The 23,177-nt window shown below is 55.1% G+C and overlaps 2 protein-coding genes across 4 annotated transcripts; one reads left to right on the top strand and one right to left on the bottom strand.

The window, feature by feature from the left end:
* The first annotated feature begins 187 nt into the window (after positions 1 to 187).
* Positions 188 to 7,424, top strand: TENT5B (terminal nucleotidyltransferase 5B). Its single transcript, XM_003127724.5, has 2 exons — positions 188 to 626; positions 5,502 to 7,424. Exons 1-2 carry the CDS (start codon positions 363 to 365, stop codon positions 6,522 to 6,524), a joined length of 1,287 nt encoding a protein of 428 aa, XP_003127772.5. The 5' UTR covers positions 188 to 362; the 3' UTR covers positions 6,525 to 7,424.
* A 3,486-nt stretch (positions 7,425 to 10,910) lies between these two features.
* On the bottom strand, positions 10,911 to 17,307 carry TRNP1 (TMF1 regulated nuclear protein 1). 3 transcript variants are annotated; one of them, XM_021093295.2, is made up of 4 exons: positions 16,294 to 17,281; positions 15,401 to 15,499; positions 14,494 to 14,591; positions 10,911 to 11,665 (listed from the first exon to the last, which is right to left on the bottom strand). In XM_021093295.2, exon 1 carries the CDS (start codon positions 17,157 to 17,159, stop codon positions 16,455 to 16,457), a length of 705 nt encoding a protein of 234 aa, XP_020948954.1. In that variant the 5' UTR covers positions 17,160 to 17,281; the 3' UTR covers positions 10,911 to 11,665; positions 14,494 to 14,591; positions 15,401 to 15,499; positions 16,294 to 16,454. The 3 variants fall into 3 exon arrangements, with proteins under 3 accessions (XP_020948954.1, XP_005656128.1, NP_001230757.1); XM_005656071.4 differs by lacking the exon at positions 14,494 to 14,591; NM_001243828.2 differs by lacking the exons at positions 14,494 to 14,591; positions 15,401 to 15,499 and having other exon boundaries at positions 16,294 to 17,307.
* Between the last annotated feature and the right edge of the window lie 5,870 nt (positions 17,308 to 23,177).

The following is a 23,177-nucleotide window of genomic DNA, read 5'->3' as shown; positions in this document are numbered from 1 at the left end:
AGGGCGGGGCAGGGGCGTGCCTTCCAGCCAATCGGAATCTTCTTGGCGACTAGGGACTCACGTGCAAAGCTCTGCTGACCAATGGCGGGGGGTCGAGAGGCGGGGCGGCTCCCGCTGTGCGACAGCTGCCGGGACCAATGGGCGTGTCGCCCGCGGCCTATAAGAGTCGGCTGGGCCCCGGGCGACAAGCTTTAGGGTCAGTTGGCCTTTGCCGTCGGAGGTGTGCCCTGGGATTGCCTCGCCGTCGCTGCTGTCCTGTCCCTGCGCCGTCCGCCTTGGCCCAGGCCCAACCGCTCTCCCTGCCCTCCTCCCCTCAACTCCCCGACCCCGCTTTCTGCCGTTCGGGCGCTGGGGCCGGGCTAATGATGCCGTCGGAGAGCGGAACCGAGAGCCGGGACCAGGCGGCTGCACAGGTGGGGACGGCTACGGCTTCGGCGGTGGCTACGGCTGCCCCGATAGGCGGCGGCCCCGACCCAGAGGCCTCATCTACCTCCCTCGGACGTCACCTGAGTAGGCTGGCCTGGCCGCAGGTGAAGAGGCTGGATGCGCTCCTGAGCGAGCCGATTCCCATTCACGGGCGCGGCAACTTCCCCACGCTGAGCGTGCAGCCCCGACAGATCGTGCAGGTGAGAGGCACTGGGCGGGAATATGAGGGTCTCGCAGCTGGCAGTCTCCCGGAGTCTGTCTGTTTCTCTGGACAGCTAGGAAAACGGGGCTCAGAGAAGGAGAGGGGCTGTAAAAAAATCACAAAGCATTGATGATAGTCCGTATCCACCTCCCCCTGCACCTCATAATCCTTCCCCATTTGACTTTCCCGTCCCCTGGCCCTGAGGAGCCCCAGTTCCCTTCGGACCATTCACCCGTGCCCTGGCTGAGAGAGGGGCGGGGAATGGGGAGGGATTTGGCCGGCGAGAAAGAACAGCCCCGCCCGCGAGGACAACAGATGGCCAGGCAGCCCTGGGTGGGTAGACGCGCACGCTTGAGTGCAGAATCGTCCTTTTCATCTCCAAATCGTCATCCCTGGGGCCTCACCCTCCATCCGCTCCCTCTCTCGAGGTTCTAGGGGCAGACTCTGTCCTGTGTTCCCACAGCCCATGGCTCCAGAGCTCCCTGGCTAGGTGAGAAAGCTGAGAAATCCCAACAGGGACTCCTTCCCTCTCAACTGGGATTGTGGCAGGAAATTAACCAAACACCAGGCCAGACCTGATGCCCACATGCTGGAGGGCAACATCAGATGTCCAGTTTAGGTGTTTCTCCCCCTCTCCAAGGTTGGAAAGGAAGGCTCAGATCTCCAGCCCCAAGCCCCATCTCCTGAGAAGCAAGGAATGAAAATTCTGGCAACTCCACTCCTCTTCCACAGGCCATCTCTTCCCCTGACTTGACCCCCAACAACCCAAAAATTGCTCTTTCATCTGTACGGCCCAGGCACTGTCATGCTCTGAAATATCAGAATATGGTAATTATTATACCCATTTTATAGCTGGAGAAACTGAGACCCCAAAAGGGGCAGTGAGCTGCCTAAGTTCACCTAGAAGTGAAAATCAAATCCAGAGAATCTTGGATCTTCCCAGGATTATTCAGGTTTGAGGTTTTCCCACCTCTTCCCTGGCTCCCAAGACTCAACTTCTAGGCCTTAGCCAATAGAAGAAACTAGAAAATCTAGCCACAGTTTCTGTGAATTTCTGCCAGCAGATTGACTTTCTAGGGAGGTGGCCATACAAGCCAGGTGAAATAGGCCACCCGCTCTCCTTCTGCCTTAGCTTCCACAGAGGGGGAGGGGTGCTTGCTGAGGGATTACCTCGCCCTCCCTCCCTCCCAAGGAATGGGAGGGGGTGGGAGCAAATTCCCCAGGGCTGACTCACGGGTGGTGCTCACTGAGGCATTCCTCAGTGGCGGCCTGCTGTCATGGGGTAATTAGGAAACTAGTTGAGGCTTTTCTCCCCTTGACAGTCAGGTCAACCGAGGGGCCCCAAGTGCTGTATCTCCAGGACTGTTGTCTCAGACATCGGAGGGGTTTAGTTTAGCAGTTCCCCTCTGCAGGAACAAGGGGTGCCCTGGAGAGGAAGTCCTTGCCTCTGTCAGTATGGTCCAAACAGTCTTTGCTGGTGTCTGTTCTTTGACAAGCCCTGTTCAGGACACTAGGTGCATAGATGTGACTGGGACCCAGCCTCCCTACCTTCCAGGTGTTCCAGGCCAGGTGGGGGAGACTGCAGGTCAACAGGAGCTGACTCTACTGATGCGATGATTATACAATGTTTCCTAGGGTCAAGGATAGCACAGAACAGGGAGATGCCGGCTGTGCTGTGGAGGGGAGAGCAGAGACTTCAGGGTTGGACCGGGCCTTCAGGGCCTAAACAGTTGTCAATTCCCTTCACTGGGCCCAGTGTCCCTATCTGTTCAATAAGGACAGGGTGAACTGCTCTTCAACACCCCTTCTGGTTCTAGAATACAAAGGGAACAGGTAGGTGCCTTCACCTGGTCTGCACAATTGCCTCCACAGGGAAGAAAGTCCATCTCCTGGCAGGAATCTGCAGCTGGCAGCTTCACAAGCTATTGGCATATGTGTACATATATGTTGGGGGGATGGTGGTACTGGTTGCGGGTGTGGTGGAAGGTGCTGGTTGTTGACTTTGGGCTTCTCACCAGTGCCGTGTTGTCCCACAGTTGAAATATTGGAAGCTTTCTCCCTCTCTACCCCACAAGGCTTTGCCTACAGCAGCAGTCTGGGCAGCTAGAGATTCTGTTCTGATTTGTACCTGAGCTAGAGGGACCCCCCACCCCGCCCCGCTTCTCCTGTAGAAGGCCCCCTGTCCATGGCTCTGGGAGGGCTGGTTCTAATTAAGTTTGGGACACTTTTTTGCTGTGTGACCCTGACCAAGTCCTTTGCCTTCTTTTGGTCCAAAGAATTGAATCAGACTCTGATCTCTCCAGCTGCAGCCAAAAGGCCTTCTTTGGGTGGCTCCGGATTCAAGTTTGGCGAGCCTGCTGGCTGACAGCAACTATGGTCTCCCTGCAGGTCTCAGCAGCGACCTGGGAGCCCAGCGGTTTGGGGGAGGGCCTTGGCACAGGAGAAAGGAGGGTGCAGCCACGGCCCCCTCCATAGCTGGAAAGTCTGATTCAGGAGGCTCCAAGTTGCCCTGCAGTCCTTGGGTGTGGTGGTATCTGGGGATTGCCTGCCAAGCTGGCTGTAGTCACACCTGGGAAAGAGACAACAGCCACTGGCTGGCTGACACAGCTGGCCCCCTGGCCTGACGCAGGTGATTTAACAAGAGTACTGCTACCTACTCACCAGGCCAGATGCCATGCCCTGGGGTGGGCATCAACCTGGGAGCAGGAGCTGACACCGAGTTAGGCTCAGTCAGCTCTAATGGGACTTGGGGAGAGGGCTGGTCTACTCTGCAGATCCACCAGGGTCCCTGGGACAAGGTCTTTGGCCTGATTTTCCCCTTGGCCTCCTGGGGAGACCTGCAGCAACTGACCCTTTACTTCTAGCCTCCCCTCTCTGATTGGCCGAGGCATCCCCAAGCCCCACTGTCCTGCTCCCCAGCTACACTGGCCCCAGGCATCAGAGACTGGTGGCTTGCCCTCACTTTGAAATATTGAAAGAGAGGGTGGCTTTGAACACTCGTTTCTGGTCTCTGCTCCTTCTGAGCCCTGGGATGGTAATGTGGCAGAAAGAGAATAGTCAGCCATACCTGGATTTGAAGCCACCTCTGGGTGGTCTTGGGCATGAAACCTCACACCTCAGTTTCCCCATCTATAACCTGGAGATTAGAAAGACCTATCCCCCATAGATTCTGGTGAGCAGGTCCAACACCTTATACCCAGTAGGTGCCTAACCAGCATTCTCTTCCCCTGCCCCAGCTTCCTGGCCCCCCCATAGTCTTTTTCTTTTTCTTTTCTTTTCTTTTCTTTTCTTTTCTTTTCTTTTCTTTTCTTTTCTTTTTTTGGCCACCCCGCAGCCTATGGAGTTCCCTGGCCAAGACTCAGATCCAAGCCACAGTTCTGATCTAATCACTAACCCACTGTGCTGAACCTGTGTCCTAGTGCTCCAGAGATGCCACCATTCACCACTGCATCAAAGCCGGAACTCCTGCCCCCGTCCCCCAAGTTCTTGATGATCAGTTGCTAACCCCCCACAGTTGTGACAATACCTCCCCCCAGTCCAGGGTCCTCCTCCCAGAAGCTCCCTGGAGGGAGCCGCCCTGCCTCAGATTGCCCCACTGCAGCTTGCCTCCTCAGCACTTAGGTGCATTCTTTGCAGTAATTCCCTGGGAGGCCTGCAGAGCAGCCAGGCCTGGAGCTGACTTGGCAGCAAGGCGGGGTTGCAGAATCACTCGGGGGAGGAATGCTGCCTGGTCACTTTCGGTGTGTGAAATCCTCTGGGCTGCTGAGAAAACTCAGTGTCCGGGTCCAACTCCTGTCTTCTTCCCTCCCTGGTCTTAGGCCCAGGGAGACCCCTCTGGCTAGAGGAACAGGTCCAAGGTGACTTGTAGGTTTACCGGTTATGTTCCTGTGTCAGCAGATGGGGTCTGTACGTTCTTCCTGCTAAGGCTTGGGAGGCTTCCTGAGATCTTGACCCATCCCCTTGCCCAAGAGCAGAAAGAGTGTGAGTTTTAACTTCCAGTACTGCCATTTCTGAATGGCTTCCCCTCTGAGCCTCAGGTGTTTTACCACTGTAAACCTCAGTCTCCTCATCTGTAAAATGAGCCTAATGTTTGCCTCACTGGACCCTTGTAAAGATGAATTAAGATGAGTGTGTCATAGTCAAAAGAGTACGCATGGATTTGAGAATCCAGCTCACTTAGGTTCTAGTCTCAGCCTGGTCTCTCATCCTCTCTGGCTTTGGACAGGACCTCTCTGCGCCTCAGGTCTCTCATCCGTAAAGTGGGATGATAATACTCAAATAGGATTGTTGTGAGGGTTAATGTATCCATGCATGTGAACTGCCGATTACATTCCCAACGCATTTGCACAGTTGGCGTCATGCCTGACACAAAACTGTCTTACTTACAGTTTTTACAGAGAGGTAGACCAGCATAGCGGCCAAGCCATGAACCCTTAGTTTAATTCCCAGCTCTGCTTCCACCAGGTGTGTGACCTTGGGCACATTACTTTGCCCCTCTGTGCTTCTCCATCTCCCCATCGGTAGAGTGGCACTAATAGTACCCACTTCATAGAATTACTGTGAGAATCACGCAGGTTTATATCCTAATGTAGAAGAGTGCTTAGGTCAGGACCTGGCATTTAGGAAATTCTATACGTGCATCTGCTATCATTATTGCTATTCTTTCTGAGTCATTGCTCCGAAAGGGCCATTCTCCAGATTAGGAAATAAAGGCTTAGAGAGTTAAGTGACTTTCCAAAGGCCTGGCAGCTGGTAAGTGATCAATAGTGGTTGACGTCACTGTGATTATTCTGAGGAAGCCCATATCCCAGATGGGACGGAGCCCCAGGGCCGAAGTGTCTGACCGCTCTTGCTCCTGCCGCCCCCTCTGCAGGCGGTCCGCAGCAGCCTGGAGGAGCAGGGACTGCACGTGCACAGTGTGCGGCTGCACGGCTCGGCCGCCAGCCACGTACTGCATCCCGAGAGTGGCCTGGGCTACAAGGACCTAGACTTGGTGTTCCGCGTGGACCTGCGCAGTGAGGCGTCCTTCCAGCTGACCAAGGAGGTGGTACTGGCCTGCTTGCTGGACTTCCTGCCCGCGGGCGTGAGCCGGGCCAAGATCACGCCCCTGACCCTCAAGGAGGCGTACGTGCAGAAGCTGGTGAAAGTGTGCACGGACACGGACCGCTGGAGCCTCATCTCGTTGTCCAACAAGAGCGGCAAGAACGTGGAGCTCAAGTTCGTGGACTCCGTTCGGCGCCAGTTTGAGTTCAGCGTAGACTCCTTCCAGATCCTCCTGGACTCCCTGCTGCTCTTCGGCCAGTGCTCCTCCACGCCCATGTCCGAGGCCTTCCACCCCACCGTGACAGGCGAGAGCCTGTACGGGGACTTCGCCGAGGCCCTGGCCCACCTGCGGCACCGAGTCATCGCCACGCGCAGCCCGGAGGAGATCCGCGGGGGCGGCCTCCTCAAGTACTGCCACCTGCTGGTGCGGGGCTTCAGGCCACGGCCTAGCACCGACGTGGGCGCCCTGCAGCGCTACATGTGCTCACGCTTCTTCATAGACTTCCCGGACCTGGTGGAGCAGCAGCGCACGCTGGAGCGCTACCTGGAGGCCCACTTCAGCGGGGCCGACTCGGTGCGCCGCTACGCCTGCCTGGTGACGCTGCACCGCGTGGTCAATGAGAGCACCGTGTGCCTCATGAGCCACGAGCGCCGCCAGACCCTGGACCTCATCGCCACGCTGGCGCTCCAGGCGCTGGCCGAGCAGGGCCCTGCCGCCGCGGCCGCCCTGGCCTGGCGCTCCCCAGGCCCGGATGGGATCGTGCCCGCCACTGTCAATTACTACGTGACCCCAGTGCAGCCTCTGCTGGCCCGGGCCCATGCCTCCTATCCCACCTGGCTGCCTTGTAACTGACTCGGACCCTGGCCAGAAAGGGCTAGGCCTCCCTGCATGGAGCAGGGCCTCCAGGAGTGCGTGGAGGACATGACCAGAGACAAGCAACCGGGACCAGGTGGCCCAGCACTGCTGCAGGGTTGGGCCTTCAACTGAACTGACCAGACTCCTTGGAGTGAGGCCCCTGGGGGCTGAAGGCCAAGCTGGGTTTCTTGGTAGAGGGACCTTCAGGTGATTGCTCCACACTTTTGGACCAGCATGATTGCGGGGTGCAGGAGAAATTCATCTTGGGGCCATTTGCCTTCAGGAGACAAAGCGTGTTTGGGATGGGCTCTGCCCATCGTTTTCGGTTGATTTCTGTGGCCTAGAAGAGTCTTTTTCGGCTAGGGCCAGCCCACAGTGAAACCAGCAGCCTCTGAGGGTCTGCAGGCCACACAATGGCTAAAATATGCTATGTTATGGGAACTACTCACTTCGGGTCAGGCTGGGCCACTAATCGGGCCTGGTGGTTCAACCTCACTAATCACTAGGACGAGGGAAACTGAGGCATGAGGCAGATACCTGGGCTTGGAAAGGGATCAGTTTAGCCCAGTCCCCTAGCCGCCTAGACCCCCACCCAAAGCCATCAAGGTGTGCACTGGGCGGGAACCAAGCAGCAGCCTGGGGTGGGACACAGCCCAGACCCCTGCTGGGCTGCTGCTCCCTTCCCGTGTCGCAAGGAGCCCTCCTGCCTAGGAGCTAGTTCTCCGGAGGGTGCTAGGCCCAGAGTGGCCACAGTCAAGTGCTCCCACCCCACTGGCATGGTTACGGGTCCTCATGTAGGGAGGAGACCCAGGCCCCACCTCCTTTCCCATCCCTCCCCTCTGGATTTGTTACTGTTTTGCACTCTTAACACCTGCCAATAAAGATTGTCTACACTGAGCCTAGCACCACACTTTCTCCTGGGAGAAGGACCTTCCATGACTGTGGGGGCTGTGGATGCCTCCCCCAGCCTGAGTCTGGCTTATATCCTGGGAGAGTGAGTCAGCGGAGGTTGGTGAGTCCTGAGCTGAAGCTGGGGAATGTCCCAGATTGGCGATGGTGCTGGGAGCCCCTGTCCAGAGGTGTGCCTTGCCTCTGCATATCCCCTCAGCAAGTCTTCTTGTTCAAAAGCCAATATTTCAAGGTTTCCTTCCAGACCTGGCCTCACACTCCAGTGCTCAGAGCTGCTTGACCCCAGTTCTGTCCCCCTCCCCAACCCTTCCCAGGAAGCAGATAGAGAACAAGCAAGGTGAGTCTGGGCAGGAGACCCCTCCAGTAGTGGCAGCTGGAACTGGGGGGCTTCTAAGGTCCCCCTCTCCCTGCCTGGAAGAGGTGCCCTCAGTCCTCTGGCTCCCTCTCACCACCCCAGTGCTGAGGGGCACACCCTGGCCTGCTCTAATCAGTTCCCCTAGAGGGGCAGGCACTCTCCTTTCTGAACCCAGCTGGGGCCCTGCCTGGTGGTCTGGGGGTGAATGGCAGCCGCAAGCTCACAAAGAGCTGTCCCCTTAGGGCACCAACCAGTCATGGGCCTGGACGCTGCCCATTGTTTACCCAGCCTCTTTGATCCAGGGATTGCAAAACCCTTAACACATTCAGGCCCATTAATGGGCTCTGAAGTGCTGGCTTTGATGGTTCCAGCCAGAGTGGAAAAAACAAGGCTGGAGAGGAGGCTCCAGCTCACCTGGGTGAGTCCAGCCATCTCACCTGCTCAGTGGGCTCAGAACAGCTGGATGGGTGAGTAGAAAGACTTTCTTTTTTCTTTCTTTTTTTTTTTTTTAGGGCCACACCTGCAGCATATGGGAGTTCCCAGGCTAGGGGTCAAATCGGAGCTACAGCTGCCAGCCTACACCACAGCTGCAGCAACGCCAGATATGAGTGTGTCTGCGACCTACACCACAGCTCACAGCAATGCCAGATCCTTAGCCCACTGAGCAAGGCCAGGGATGGAACCCACGTCCTCATGGAAACTAGTCAGGTTCTTCACCACTGAGCCACGATGGGAACTCCCTAAAAAGGCTTTCTTTGCTTGGTGACTGACAGCAGGCTCCCACCCCACCCTAGCTGTGTCCACCTAACTAAGGTCCTGGGAGGGGAGACTAAGTTTGTGCCAGCTCCTGCTTTGGGCATGGAGGGGATGCTCACAGTGGGGAGTGGGGTTCACTCAGATGTGCTTGTTTCAGAGGTGAGAGCCAGAAACCCACGGCACACGTGCGTATACACTGGATTCCGCCCACATGCACGGTTACCCCTGCAGGGATTGGGAACACATCAGCAGACAAAAGACCAAGATCCCTGCCCTTGTGAAGATGGCATTCTAATGGGGTGGCACTGCTCACTAAAACTATATGGTCTGAGAAAGTCAGTGGTGCCTAAAAATATTCATAGCAGGGTAAGGGATTGGAAGTGCTGGGGTTCACAATTTGAAAAAGGATCAAACCTCCTTGAAAGGGTGACATTTAGTTGAACAAAGGCTTAAAGACAGTGGGAAGCGAGCCATGAGGATGTCTGGGGAAAGAGCAAGAGCGTTCCTGGCAGAGGGAACTTGTCAGTGTACTCTCGCTCCCCGAGGGAGTGTCTGGGGAAGGGCGAACGCGCCTCAGGGTGTCTAGCTGAGCTTGTGCAGACGTGTGTGCTCCCCGAGAGAAGCGGGAGACTGAGACAGGAGTTCCCGCTGACGGCTTCCACTTCTGGAATGCTCTGCTTCAGGCCGGGCACCGTGCTCAGCCCTCCCTGCTCATGCCCTCTCATTTCACTCTCATCTCCACAAGAGCAGAGCAAGTGTTATTTCCATTTTACGGACGAGGAAACTGATGCCAGAGAGGTCAAAGGGGGTTGTCTTGCCTCCAGAGCCGTGGCTGTTGACCTCTGCACCATCCTGCCCCTGCATTCATGACACAGATGAGTGTGACGGTATGTCTCCTGTACATACATGTGACAGGGCATGTTTGGCATGTGACAGAGAAAAAGCGTTTGCATTACTGTGACTTTGCCGTTTTATGTATGACTGTGGCCCAGTGTCGCCGTGTGCCAAGTTGTATATTTTCTTGATGCAGCTGTGACACCAGCCATGGCTTGTGGTGACTATGTCAGAGGCCTGAGTGGCAGCAGGCGTGCCTGTGGGTGTGTTTGGGGGTGGTGCCATGTTTCCAGGTGCGAGAAAAACACTGACTCAGTGGCTGGCATTGTTCTCTCATGGATAATTCCTGTAGCCATCTATGATGCCAGGACAGGAAAAAAATCAAGAACTGGGAATCAGAGGCTAAGGGAGGAAAGACCCACCCCGCACCCCCAACCCCTCAGTGCTCTCTCATCAGTCCACCACCCCCCATGACCCGCAGTTGGTGGTGGGGCAGGGGAGCTCCGGAGGGGGAAACCCATTGCTGTGAACTTGGGGAACAGAAGACATGACCCCAGGCGGTTACATGATGTGTTGCCCTTCCGGCCCCACTCTCCGCCCTTCTCCATGCTCTGCGCCCTTGGGAGGCCGACCTCTATGGACTGTGCATCAATGGCTCCCTTGTTCCTCTCTGTTTCAGCCAATGAGAATCCCAGCAGGAAGTACTGGAGGGAGGAGGCGAATTGGGTGTTTATTCCCCCTGTCCCCTTCCCGCCAGGTTGCTGTGGCTGCCTACAACTCCCAACCAAAGAACTGCTCCCGGCAGGGCCTCCCTGGGCCCTCCGCACCCGCTCCTCTTTGCACCTCGTCAGGCCCAGGCGTTATAAAGCCCTCCCCCTGTTGCTGGCCACAGAGAGCTGCACTGTACCTTGTTAGTTGTGTAGCCAAGAGTCCCTTTTTCAATCTCTCCCCAGTTTGAGTGTCCCCTGTCTCCTGTTGGGACCCTGACCGACAGACAAGACCATCCGTCCACCAGCACAGTCACAGACAATCCTCCCTCATGCTGCAGGGGTTCCCCAAACAGCCTTGACCTCCCTGTGTCACAAGGTCTCCGCATGCATTCCAGTCCATTCCATTCCCTAGCTTCCTTGGCACATCCTTTCTTTTCTTTTTTTTTTTCTTTCCTGTCTTTTTAGGGCCACACCTGTGGCATATGGAAGTTCCCAGGCGAGGGGGGGAAATCGGAGCTGTAGCAAGGCCAGGGATCGAACCCCAGTCTTCATGGATACTAGTCGGGTTCATTACCACTGAGCCACAGTGGGAACTCCCCCTCAGCCCATCCTTAACTGGAGAAGACTTCCTGGAGAGGGACAGCTTTGAGCCAGGCCAAGGGAGAAGTCAGTCTGTAAATCAGTCAACAAGCCCAGATCACCAGATGAAACTAAACTGAAGCTGCTCAAGGAGCTGCCAGCTTAAGGAGCTGTGACGGACACACACAAAGGAAAGGCGGCGAGGGCACTTGCAAAGTAAACCTCAAAACCACACGCATCTGTCTCACATTGCTGAGATTTATTCTTCCTGAATGTATAAATCAGGGAACTGACTCAATACACGTTCATTTTGCGGAATTCTACAAGTTCTGGGCTGCGTGTGAGTCGAGGGACCCCTTCCCTCTCCCATCAGGAGATTTGAATCAGTGTGCCCCCTGTTTTCATTTAAAACCTAGACTTGTTATGTGGCCAACACTCCTTCCTGAGAAAGAGGTGTGTCCCCCGGGAGCTGATCCTCTTTCTGAGGGGCCACCGGCAGGTGCCCACATGGTAGGGCAAGGACGGTGGACTAGGGCAACTGAGGAATTGCTCAGAGCAGTATTTTCCCTCAAATGGGCCTCCTGGCGCTGTTACACTGAGAAGCAACGACACCTACCACACTGCGGGCCCCAGCTATGCTGTGGCTTGTTTAAGAATGACTCTATTCTTAAAAAGAAATCCTTTTCACTTTCACACTGGCAAGGTGTGCTGCACTCTTAAATAATCTGATTGCATCTCAAGGACTTGTCATAACATTTCCAATTGTACAGTGTAAGCCAAAGTCAGATGTGTCACACATAAGGACATTCAGAGTACAGGCACCTTCCCCGCAATCCCGCCCCTCGCCACTCTAAAGTGAAGGGCTCCTGTGATGGGAGGAGGGCGCCGGGCTTGAGCAGGGTGGATTTGAGACGACTTCCTGAAGGAGGTGCCCAGGAAAGGAGCAGAATCCAGGAGTCAGGTCCAGAGTCGGGGCACTGAGGAGCTGGGAGGAGCTGGAAAGGATAACGTCAAGAGCTTTAATTACCTCTCTCACAGCCACCCGGCCCCACCCAAGCCCTTCCACATCCACCTCCTTAAGAGGGGCCATTGTGAAGAGAAGGTATAGAGGCCATATTTTGGAATGGGCTCCCCTGGCTCCCTCCCTGGAAGGGGTGGGGGCCCCTGGGGTGAGCTCCCTTGGGCCTCTGTCCTTGGCTAGGATCCCCACTGGTCTGAGCAGCTGGAATGGAATGTTCCTGGGATAAAAAGCCTGCCCCTCCTCCTCTCCCCTTATGGAGTTCCTCAGAGACTGCAGGAGGGGGAAAGAAGGGGGGGAAACCAGTCCAGGGATGCCTGATATGGCGATGCTCTGGAGAAGCCAAGGCCCATACTGCCTGGGGGCTCTGTCTTGGCACCCTCTCCTGGGATAGGTAAGTTGGCTCCTCCGAACATTTACAGACCTCTTCTGTGTGCTAGGCACATGGTATGACCTTTTATTTAATACTCAGAAGTTATCTCCTCCCTAAACTCCCCATAAAACACACACACACACACACACACACACAAATAGCTCAGAGGAGGGAAGTCAATTGCCCAAGGTATCCCACCTGAGAAGCTCCAGGCCAGGACTAAACCCCAGGCCTGTCTTGTTCTAAGACAGGACAAATTGCCCTGCCACCCTCCTCCTCTGCCATCCCAGGCTCTTTGCTCTCTTTGGCACCAAACACTCCAGCCTAAGTGTGAGTGGAGGCAGCCCTCCAAGGCAAGCCCAGGCCCTGAGCATCCTTGGCTTGTCCTTGTGCTGATTCAGCCTTACTCACCCCCCAGAGCCCAGACAACCAAGCTGGGGAGCCAGCCTGTGGAGCCGTGCCCAGATCTTGGAGGATTGGCACCTTCTGCCACCTCTCCAACATCTCACCACTTCCCTCCTCAGAACCAAGGACCAGGGGTCACTGTACCCAGACACAAAAGGTGAGAGTCTAGAAGCCCTCATTAGCCCACTAAATGAAGAGCCACATAGGGAGTTCTCTTCCGGCACAGCAGGTTAGGATCCAGTGTTGCCACCTTGGGTTGCTGCCTTGGCTCAGGTTTGATTTCTGGCCTGGGAACTTCCGCATGTTGTGGGCATGGCCAAAAAAAAAAAAAAAAAGAAAAAGCCGCATAGCCTAATGTTTACGGTGTCCTCTATTTAGAGGTTCCATGTTCTCAGGCAAGTCACCTGCACTCCCCGATCCTCAGTTTCCTCATTGGAGGAAATGAGGATAACTCCTACTTTGCAAAGTAGATGGGTTGAAGCAACTTTGGAAAGATTTTCCTGAAAAGACAGCTGCAAAGTGCTTAGCACAGTGCCTGGCATATTTGAGGTGGTGGTTTATATTTTATTCCAGAACCAAGGATTCCCTTCCCCCATCACTCCTGGCCAGGGTGTGGTCAAGGTCTGATGTGGGAAGAAATAGGCTGGGGAGCTCCCAGCTTTCCCAAATACCTCCTCCCACGCTGGCTGTAAAATAGGGGAGGAGATAAATAGTCTCTCCTTCAGCTCAGAGAAGACTGGGATCCTGGATTTTTTTCAGGGGACCTGGCTGTCTGGGAAAGGGAACCTCCTAGAGACGTCTAGCCCACTGCACGCTTGGTGCACCTTGGTTGAGATCTGTTGCCGCAACGTAATCTTTAGGAAGCCGCCTTGATCCCCAGGTGGCGGCGGGGTGCGGTGTTTTCATCAATTATCAGGGTAGCAAATCTGGGAGGAGAGAAATGACTCTGGGCTTTCACCCAGACTGTGACCGCCCACAGAAGCAACCTCTCTTTTCAGGAAAATCTTTCCTAATGGACCTCCCCTGTGAGGTCAGAGGCCCGCCCCATCTCTAAGTGACCACCAGTACCCGCTCCTTCTGCCAGACCCTTAAAGCTCAAAGCCTGCGAAGCCGGGACAACGTGGGGACTGCCTGGGGGCGGGGACACTGGAAGGCCGCGCCTGCTCCAGGCCACGCCCCCACGCCCGGGAAGCAGCCCACACTGCCCTCTGGTGGCACCGTCCAGAGGCGCCCTGACTCGGCGAGGGCGGGGCCAAAAGAGTGAAAAGGGCTCCTCCAGGGGAGGGGCAGATCCCTGCTCAAGCCTTGAACCGGTCTTCTGGCCCTAGGCGCTAGCCTGAGGAAAGGCTCCGGTTCCCCATCACTTCCCTTTGCGGAGATCCCAGATTCGCTGGTGGCCATCAGTGTCCCTCAGTGCACAGACCCCTCAGGAGTCCCTGTACTCTGTTGGGCCCCCAGGGCTAGATGGCTAGGGACCTTCTAGGAAGTGTTCAGGAAGTAATTGGAGGTGGGGAGGGGCTATAGTTACTTGTGCAGGCCTAAAAACAGCCCTCCCCGCAACATAAACTGCCCAGCCCCAGAGGGTCCCCTGTGCCGGTGACGGGAAAGCTCCCTAGAGGAGGACTGGGAGACACAAGCCCTTGAAAGCAGAGACCCTCTGATTCAGCGCTGCTTCTTGAGCCCCTGGACTGAACAGATATCAATGTTTGCTGATTGAGGAGAAAATGGAGCCTGCTACAGGGGCCTTGAGTGGGCCAGGAACGGAGGGGAAGGTGATTAGTTGGCTGAGTGGGAAGAATACTGAACCAAGAGCTGGGGTTCAAGCCACTGAGCGCTGTGTGCCCTGGCAGAGGCCCTTGGTAAGAAGAGTGGGAGTGGGACATCTGGAAATGGAGGGAGGGGACAAAGCTGCCTATGACACCTGGACTAGTCTCTACTTCCTACATATATCGATTTTCCAGCAAGAGCCATCTTTAATGCCCTACCCACCCCACCCCCCTCCTCAAAATCAGGACAAAGCTGATTACCAATAAATCCCCGAGAAAGGCAAAATTGTGATGGCACAGAGCACTTTACACCATTAGCTAAAAGCTTCTCTGGACCAAATGTCCCTCTTCTGTGCAACCTAGAAAACAAACAGTCCTGGCTGCAGCCCAGCGCTGCAACCTGAGCTCCTATGTCACCTCCAGGGAGTCCTTGTCCTCTCTGGGCCTCTAGACCCAAAATGACCCAAGTAGCTTTGGAAGATCCTCGCTCTCTGGGGAGGCCAGAGGATGCCAGGGCCCCTCATGCTCTCCCAGACCCAAAGATATCAGAGTCTCTGAGTCCTCCTCCTGGACTTCCCTTCCCCATCAAAGAATGAGTTCAGGAAGGCCTGGTTGTTAGCTGAGAAACCAGCCAAAAAGTTTGGTACCTGGGAGAGGAAGGGCTGGGGGCAGGGGAGGGGGTGGTTAGGTGAGGGCCCCTGGGGCTCTGCTTTTCAGAACAGTGAGCCTGACCCAGAGGACCCTAGGATTAAACCAGATTCCCATGACTCTAATGATCTCATCCTACCCCCTTGTCGCCACTCCCAAGCCCTGAAATGAGGAGGGACAGCTCTGCTCAGAGAAGGACTGAGGAAACCCACCCAAAAGAGGGGCAGAGTTATTCTAGGTCACACAGCAGACAGGCTGATGCCAGTTCTCTCTAGCCCCTGCCCTGGACGGGAGAGATGCTGCAGGAAGGACACATGGGCTTAGGACCTAGGTTTGTCCGTAGCTGCCGTGTGACCTTGCCATTCCATAAAATGAGGACTTTAAATTAGCTCCCAAAAGCAGGGCCTGTTTCTAGGTGTGATATAAAGGAATAAAACATTCTTCCATGACTTATGGAGAAGACAGACCTCTGCCCTATGTTAATCTCACTACAACCCTTCCAGAAGGTGAAGATACCCACTTCACAGACTGACAAGTGAGGCTGCAGTCGATGCAGCCGGTGAGCAGCAGAGCAGCAGCCAGGCCATTCCCAGCTGAGTGGGGCAGGAGACTGGAGGGCCTGAAGGGCATGCGGAAAGGAAGAGAAGCAGATCTCATTTCAGGTCTGGCCCTTTAAGGCCCCCCCTTTCTAAGAGCTGATGACATACCTGCCCTCCCCCCTCCCCCGGGGTCCTGTTAAACGATGTCACCTGGCTCCATCCCTGGCAGAGCCATCTTGGCAACAGGTTAGGAGGGGCCTCTAGGAGAGCCAGCAAGGCTTTAGGCAGTCACCAAACACCCTACTCTGGTCATAAGTCAGCCTGTACTCAGCTGGAAGCTGCATGGGGACCTGCGAAAGATCTGTCTCCTGGGAGTGGAAGGGCCTAACTTAGCCTCTCTGGGATTCCATCTCCCCAGATGGAAAATAGGGGCTTAGGAGGGACCTCGGTGGTATATCGCTGTACCAGACCCCACCCCATCCTGGGGCCTCAGTATTCGGTCCTCCAGGAGGGCGGTGCCAGAAAGCAGCAGCCTCAAGGGCAAGACTCTTCTTACAGCCCCAAGGGACCCAGGAAAGGGAGCGCAGGTGGAGGTTTGGGGGAGGGGGTTGCTGCGCAGTGCAGCAGGCTCCAATTGGTAAAAGTGTGCTGGCAAACCCCTCCTGCTATCTGAGTATCCTCAATTTGTCCAACTATATAATGGCGACTTGGTGCTACCACCTCACTCCCCAGGAGGTCTGGGAGAGGTGGCAACAGAAAGTGGACAGTTTTATTAAGGACCCAGCAGACTCCAGAAGCCCCGGGGAAGGGAAGCCTGGAAGGCAGCGCCGCCCTGCCCCGCCCCGCCCCGCTCCACCCCATGGATGCACCGCACCTCAGTTCAGCCTCCTTTACTGGGCCCCCGGCCCCCCAACTCTCTTCCTGTGGTCGGCCAGTCTGTCCGTCCGCGTGGGTGGCGCCGTCGGTCCAGCCGGCGTTCATAATCCTTCAGTCGACGACTGCCTGTCGGGGTGGCCAGGGGTCCCCGCGCGGAGGTTAGCGCTGGGGGGAGGCAGGGCCGCGGGGTGGGCTTCGGCGGAAGGGCGAGTCAGGCTCGGGGCCGTGGCCCCGTCGCAGGCGCCCGGCGCCCCAGGGCACACAGCCGCCCAGACCCAGCGCGGAGGCGAGCAGCGCGGGCGGGCGGGCGCGGCGACCGCGGCGCGAGCCCTTTTTGAGCCGCGACCCGTGCGCTGCCAGGTAGAGCTCGGCCTGCGCCACGCCGCCGCTCAAGCGACCCAGGCTTTCGGCGCGATGCGCCAGGCGTAGCTCGGCGGCCAGGAAGACGCGGTGCAGCTGCAGCACGCGGCTCTCCAGCTCTGACACCAGGCGCCGGCGGCCCTCCACCTCCAGCAGCCGCCGCCGAGCTTCGGCCAGCTCCAGCGCACGGCCCCCAGACCCGGCAGCCGCGGCAGCCACCTTGCTGGGGCCGCCGCCCGCGCCCCCTGCCGGCCCAGTACCCCCAGCGCCCCCGCTAGCGCCCTGACGCCAACGCTGTAGCTCCTGCCCCTCCGCTGAGCCCGCCGACTCCGGGACCACCTCGGGCAGCGGTGAAGCCTGAGCCGGGGTCGGGGTCAAGGTCGGAGTTGAAGGTGGGGGCTCAGGGGACGACAAGGGCTCCCGGGGCGGCGGCGGTGGAGACCCGGGTTCCGCCGTCCCTTCCTGGGCCCCCGGGCCGCAGGCGCTGATGCGGCAGCCCGGCATCCCCCGCCCCCCTGGCGGCCCACAACAGTCGATCCTCGGGTTTGGCTGGCTGTCCCCCGCTGTCCCCCGACCCGGGGGAGGACGCACACGCGAGAAAGATGCAGCCAAAGCCTTGCGCCAGCGCCGCGCCGGCTGCCGGTGCGTCTTATAGGACACGGGGCGGAGCGAAGGGCAGCACAGCCAGTCAGACTGTCAGGTCCTGAACCCGCCTCCCATGCCCCGCCCCGTCAGGACTGAGCTCAAACCCTTCGGGTCCTTGGACCTTCGTTCCACGCAGCCCCGTTAGGGCAGCCAGTCCCTATCTACCTCCCCCAAAATCGGGGTGGAAAGGGGAACGCATCTTCTCTCGTCTGGCCCCTGAGCCAAAAGCTATAGTAGCTGGTGCTGAGAGTTTTGCCTGATGGCACACCAGGTACCAGTGAAAGCTGGACTAGAACTCAAGAGTTTTGATTCCTTACACCGTCCACCTTCCTGTACCGCACGCTGCCCCTTGGCCGAATAGGCTCTACCTGGTCTCCTGGGCCATAAACTTCGCCAGGACCCTGTTCTCCAATCTTCCTGTGGCGATGTAGAGATTAACACAGAGGAGCTACTGGTGTCGAGGTGGGGATATGGCAGGGTTGGTTACTCACCAGGCAGGCCCTTAATTTGCGGAACGGCTGCTGCTGCGTGGCTTTGGCAACTCTTGGTGGGCCCCCTAGAGGAGCCCCACCGCACAGTGGGCAAAATTCTTTCCATGTTCTTGCCCCTGTTTGCTCCTCCCAGTAGGTGTCCCTACACCTTTTACACAGAGGCGGAAACAGATCCAGAAGGTGCAGTGGAGCCTTACCAAGATCGGGGTCTGAATCTAGACCATTCAGGGACAAACTCAGCCATTCGTGCCCTCTGAGAGCTCAGATACCCGAATCTTTTCATTGTCACTGAGGGTACCCTCTTTAACTGGGACTTTAGTCATACTGGCAAAATGATGGTACTGAGTTCTGGCCATTTTCCCACAGCAGAAGTGACGGCCATACTACCTCCAAACACTGACCCAGACTCCGTAGCCCTGCCATGTGCTTGAAAGTGTCATCATAACTGAGAGGTCTCTGTGTTGGGCGGTGGCAGGGGCTGGAGGGCCAAAAAACAGCTGAAACTGATTGGGAAGAACTGCAACAGATCTTGGGCTCAGGGGGGACCTGACAAATGTGTGGCCAGTGTGATTACTGCCCCAGCCTGAAAAGGAGGCTGATGGGGGTGAGGCATCCCCCCCCACCCCCATGCCCACACCCCATCGTGTTCTCTAAGTGCTTGTAAATGCCTTAGATTGAGTGATGGGGACTTGTGGGGCAACAGCCCGGCTCCTGAGAGGTAGCTCAGAGGAGCTCAGAGAGGAGCTTGAGGGGGCATTAAGCTCAGTGAAGGGGGAGGAGGACTTCGGAGGGGATGGGGGGGTGTTCAATGACGGGAAGTGGAGGCCCAGGGGAGGCTGAGGGCGTGGGCTCAGTGAATGCGATGGGCTCAGTGAGGAAAGAGGGGATTAGTGGGCACATTGGTGCCAGAGGCTCACAGAGGGAGGGGGGTGGGGCTCAGGAACTCAGAGGGGCTCAATGGGAAGGTTAGCAGGTTACCCCTTGCCCCTGCTGAGGAGGAATGTCCTACTAAATTGCCTCCTTTATTTATTTATTTACTTATTGAGTCTTTTTAAGGCTGCACCCGCCGCATATGGAGGTTCCCAGGCTAGGGGGTCTAATCAGAGCCACAGCTGCTAGCCTACACCACAGCTCACGGCAACACCGGATCCTTAACCCACTGAGCGAGGCCAGGGATCAAACCCGCAACCTCATGGTTCCCAGTTGGGTTCATTTCCACTGCGCCACAATGGGAACTCCCAGAGATAGGTGATGTTCATGGATTGGCAGACTCAACATTAGAAAAGGATTTTAATTATCTCTAATCTGTAGATGCAACAAAATCACAGGGGGTTGTTGTTGTGTGTGTGTGAGTTTAAATCCCACATACACTGCCCTTCTGGGTGACCTTGGCCAAGTCGTGAATAGGAGATTCACATTTATTGACTAGAAGAACATTCTCCATCTCTCCACAGCATCCCTAGGAGAGGGAGCATCATCAGCCTTTATTCCCAATGAGAAAATTAAGCTCAGAGAAGTAAAAAGACTTGCTCAAGGTCACACAGCAGATAAGCAGCCAAAGATTCAAACACAGGGAGTTCCTGTTGTGGCACAGTGGAAATGAACCCAACTAGTATCCATGAGGACCCAGGTTTGATCCCTGGCCTCGATCAGTGGGTCAAGGATCTGGTGTTGCCGAGATCTGTGGTGTAGGTCACAGACGAGACTCACATCCCATTTTGTTTTGGCTGTGTGGTAGGCCAGTGGCTGTAGCTCCGATTCAGGCCTAGCCTGGGAACTTCCATGTGCCTCAGGTGGGGCCCTAAAAAAGGCCAAAAAAAAAAAAAAAAAAAGATTCAAACACAGATGTGACCCACCCTAAAGTCATAGCTCACTTCCCTGTCATCTCTGACATGTTCCCTGTTCCTGTCCCCTATGGCATTTCCCATGAGTCATCTATGTGTATTTATTTATTGTTTAGTTATTTCATAGTCTCTCCCTAAACTGGTTTTGCTTATCATCAGACTTCCTTGAATTCGGGTGGAGTGCCTGGCCCGTAAGGCCACTCGAATATTTGTTGGAACTGAAAAATAATACAAAAAGAATGAAAAATAATATAAGAGTAGAGTTTCTGCTGTGGTGCAGTGGGTTAAGAATCTGACTGAAGAGGCTTGGGTCACTGCAGAGGTTTGATCCCCAGCCTGGAGCAGTGGGTTAAAGGGTTCGATGTAGCCCCGGCTATGGCATTGTTTGCAGCTGCACCTGGGATTTGGTCCCTGGCCTAAGAACTTCCAGATTCCTCGAGTGTAACCATTAACAGAAAAAGAAAAAAAGAAAAAGAATGCAAAAGAGAACAGAGCTTGTTGGGAATAGAGAACTCCCCTTCATTCACTTTTTCTTTCTTTCTTTTTCTTTTTATGGCCACAGCTGCAACATATCGAGGTTCCTGGTCCAGGGGTCAAATTGGAGCCGCAGATGAGGCCTTCACCACAGCCATAGCTACACCAGATCTGAGCCACATCTGTGACCTATGCTGCAGCTTGCAGCAACGCCTAATCCTTAAAGCCACTGAGGCCAGGGATCGAACCCGCATCCTCACAGAGACATCATTGGGTCCTTAACCCACTGAGCCACAATAGGAACTCCTCATTCATTCATTCTTTATTTCCCCTCATTTGACAAATCTGATCATTAAATTCTTTGTCGGGATGGCTGCTGAAGGCGCAGCAACAATCCGATGGGGCCCTGCCCTCAGAGAGGGCACAGGTGATGGCAGTGCAGTGAGCTATTTCCTGGGATGGGGCAACAGGGGCTATGGGAACACAGAGCAGACACTGAGCCCATCTGGGTGGGGAGGGGATCAGGGAGAGTTCCCTGCAGAAGATGATATTTAAACTGAAACCTGAAGGATGAGTCAAAGTACATGGTACACAGGTGGTGGGGGGACAGGAAGGGAGAAGGATCTGGGATGGGAACACTATGTGCACAGGACCAGACGTGAGTGAGCTTTGGCATCTGCCAGCTTCCTTCATGGCTTCCTTAAATGCCCTGAGCTCCACACTCCCAGGATTGGACCGGGGCCACAGCCAACCACCTCTTAGGGCACAGCCAGCCTGGCAAACACATTTGGAATTAGAAAATACATTTTTTTTTCTTGTCTTTTGTCTTTTGAGGGCCGCACCTGCAGCATGTGGAGGTTCCCAGGCTAGGGGTCTAATCGGAGCTGCACCTGCCAGTCTATGCCACAGCCACAGCAACACCAGATCTGAGCCATGTCTGCGACATACACCACAGCTCACAGCAACACCAGATCCCTAACCCACTGAGCAAGGCCTGGGATCGAACCTGAAACCTCATGGTTCCTAGTCGGATTTGTTAACCACTGAGCCACAACGGGAACTCCTAATTTTTTTTTTTTAATGGCTGTACATACAGCATGTGGAAGCTCCCAGGCCAGGGACTGAATCCAAGCCACAGCTGCAACCTTTAACCCACTGCACTGGGCCCAGTATCAAACCTGAGTATCCATAGCAACTTGAGGCACTGCAGTCAGATTCTTAACCCACTGCACCACAGCAGGAACTCCCAGAAAAAAAAAAAAAAAATTTTTTGTTCTTTTTTGGCCACCCTGCGGCATTTGGAGTTCCTCTGCCAGGGATCAGATCCGAGCCTCAATTGTGACCTGAGCCACAGCTCTGACAACACCAGATCCTTCACCCACTGTGTTGTGCCAGGGATTGAGCCTGCATCCCAGTGCTCCCAAGATGCCGCCCATCCCGTTGTACCACAGCAGGAACTCCCCAGAAAAAAAAAATATATATATATATATTTTTGTTTGTTTGTTTGTTTTTTGTCTTTTTGTCTTTTCTAGGGCCGCTCCCGGGGCATATGGAGGTTCCCAGGCTAGGGGTCGAATCGGAGCTGTAGCTACCGGCCTACGCTGGAGCCACAGCAATGCAGGATCCGAGCCGCGTCTGCAGCCTACACCACAGCTCACGGCAACGCCAGATCCTTAACCTACTGAGCAAGGGCAGGGACCGAACCCGCAACCTCATGGTTCCTAGTCGGATTCGCTAACCCCTGAGCCACGACGGGAACTCCAGAAAAAAAATATTTTTAAACTATAAAGTTTATTATCTTTTTCCCTGATTTTTTATCAAAATGTACATTCCTTTTGTAGGAAAGATAGGAAATAGAGAAAATACTAAAATTTTAAAAAAGAATAGCAAGGAAAGGCATCCAGAATTAAAGACTTGAATCTGAATTGAAGCTCAGTCCTCCCCTAGCTGCACAACTCTGAGAGAGGCACTTTTTCTATGTCAACTTCGGGGTCTGAGACGTGGACCCTCTAATACCTATGGCAAAGATACAGATATGCAAAACTCAAAAATTTGTCCAAGACTGAATAGACTTGTGGTTGCCAAAGGGGAGGGGAAGGAAGGGAGGGGGAATGGACGGGGAGTTTAGGGTTAGTCCATGCACACTGTTACATTTAGAATGGGTAAGCAATGAGGGCCTGCTGTTCAACACAGGGAACTATACACAATCACTTGGAACACCGTGGAAGATAATAGGAAAAAAGAATGTATGTCTACATAGGACTGGGTCACTTTGCTGTACAGCAGAAATTGACAGAACAGTGTAAATCAACTATAATAAAAAAACAAAATAAATACTGCATATCCAAAAAAAAAAAAAAAAAAAAAAAGGAGTTCCCATGGTGGTGCAGAGGTAACCATCCCAGCTAGTATCCATGAGAATTCAGGTTCCATCCCTGGCCTTGCTCAGTGTGTTAGAACACTAGCATTGCCGGGAGCTGTGGTGTGGGTCACAGACTCAGCTCGGATCCTGCGTTGCTGTGGCTGTGTTGTAGGCCGGTGGGTACAGCTCCAATTAGACCCCTAGCCTGGGAACCTCCATATGCCACAGGTGCAGTCCTAAAAAGACAAAAAAAAAAAAAAAAAAGACTGCATCCAAGTTCTCACAGCTAGTCTTCTGTAGTTAGAGATCATGAAAGAGAAGAGGCAGCCAAGGGGGACCTGGTTCCAGATGCAGAGTCCTGTCCATTATACACACTCCCCTCCCAGGACTGCAGCCAGTGGAGACAGAACTATATGGAGGGAGGATGCAGCCCAAAGCAGGATCCCTTCCATCAGCTGAGAGGCCGGTGGGGTAGGGCAGGAGGTCAAGGCTTAAAGAGTTGATGTCCACCTCTGCCAAGAAGATTCAGGGCCTCTGCTAAGAGATCCAACCCCTCCCTTTCAGCCTCTTCCTGGCAACCTGGTCTGGCATCCTCCAGGATGTGATATCAGTTTAATAATTTAGCAGATGCGGACAAAGATAGCAGCTCTGAAAATAACCCAGCCAGGCCGCAGCCTCCATCTCCTCTTTGCTCAGCAGACTCCCC

The sequence above is a fragment of the Sus scrofa genome, chromosome 6 (genome assembly GCF_054392235.1).
Source record: "Sus scrofa isolate SSC_HxYL_T2T_F1_AM1 chromosome 6, Sscrofa_HxYL_maternal_Yorkshire_Landrace_v2.0, whole genome shotgun sequence".
NCBI classification, from domain to species: domain Eukaryota; kingdom Metazoa; phylum Chordata; class Mammalia; order Artiodactyla; family Suidae; genus Sus; species Sus scrofa.
Note: the sequence above shows the minus strand (reverse complement) of the source record. Positions and strands in the feature narration are given on the sequence as shown.

Bases quoted from the DNA above. Each gene is read 5' to 3' on its own strand.
- TENT5B (XM_003127724.5), top strand. From the start codon at position 363: ATGATGCCGTCGGAGAGCGGAACCGAGAGCCGGGACCAGGCGGCTGCA. The intron at 627-5,501 runs GTGAGAGGCACT...CCCCCTCTGCAG, and splicing joins AGCCCCGACAGATCGTGCAG to GCGGTCCGCAGCAGCCTGGA.
- TRNP1 (NM_001243828.2), bottom strand. From the start codon at position 17,159: ATGCCGGGCTGCCGCATCAGCGCCTGCGGCCCGGGGGCCCAGGAAGGG.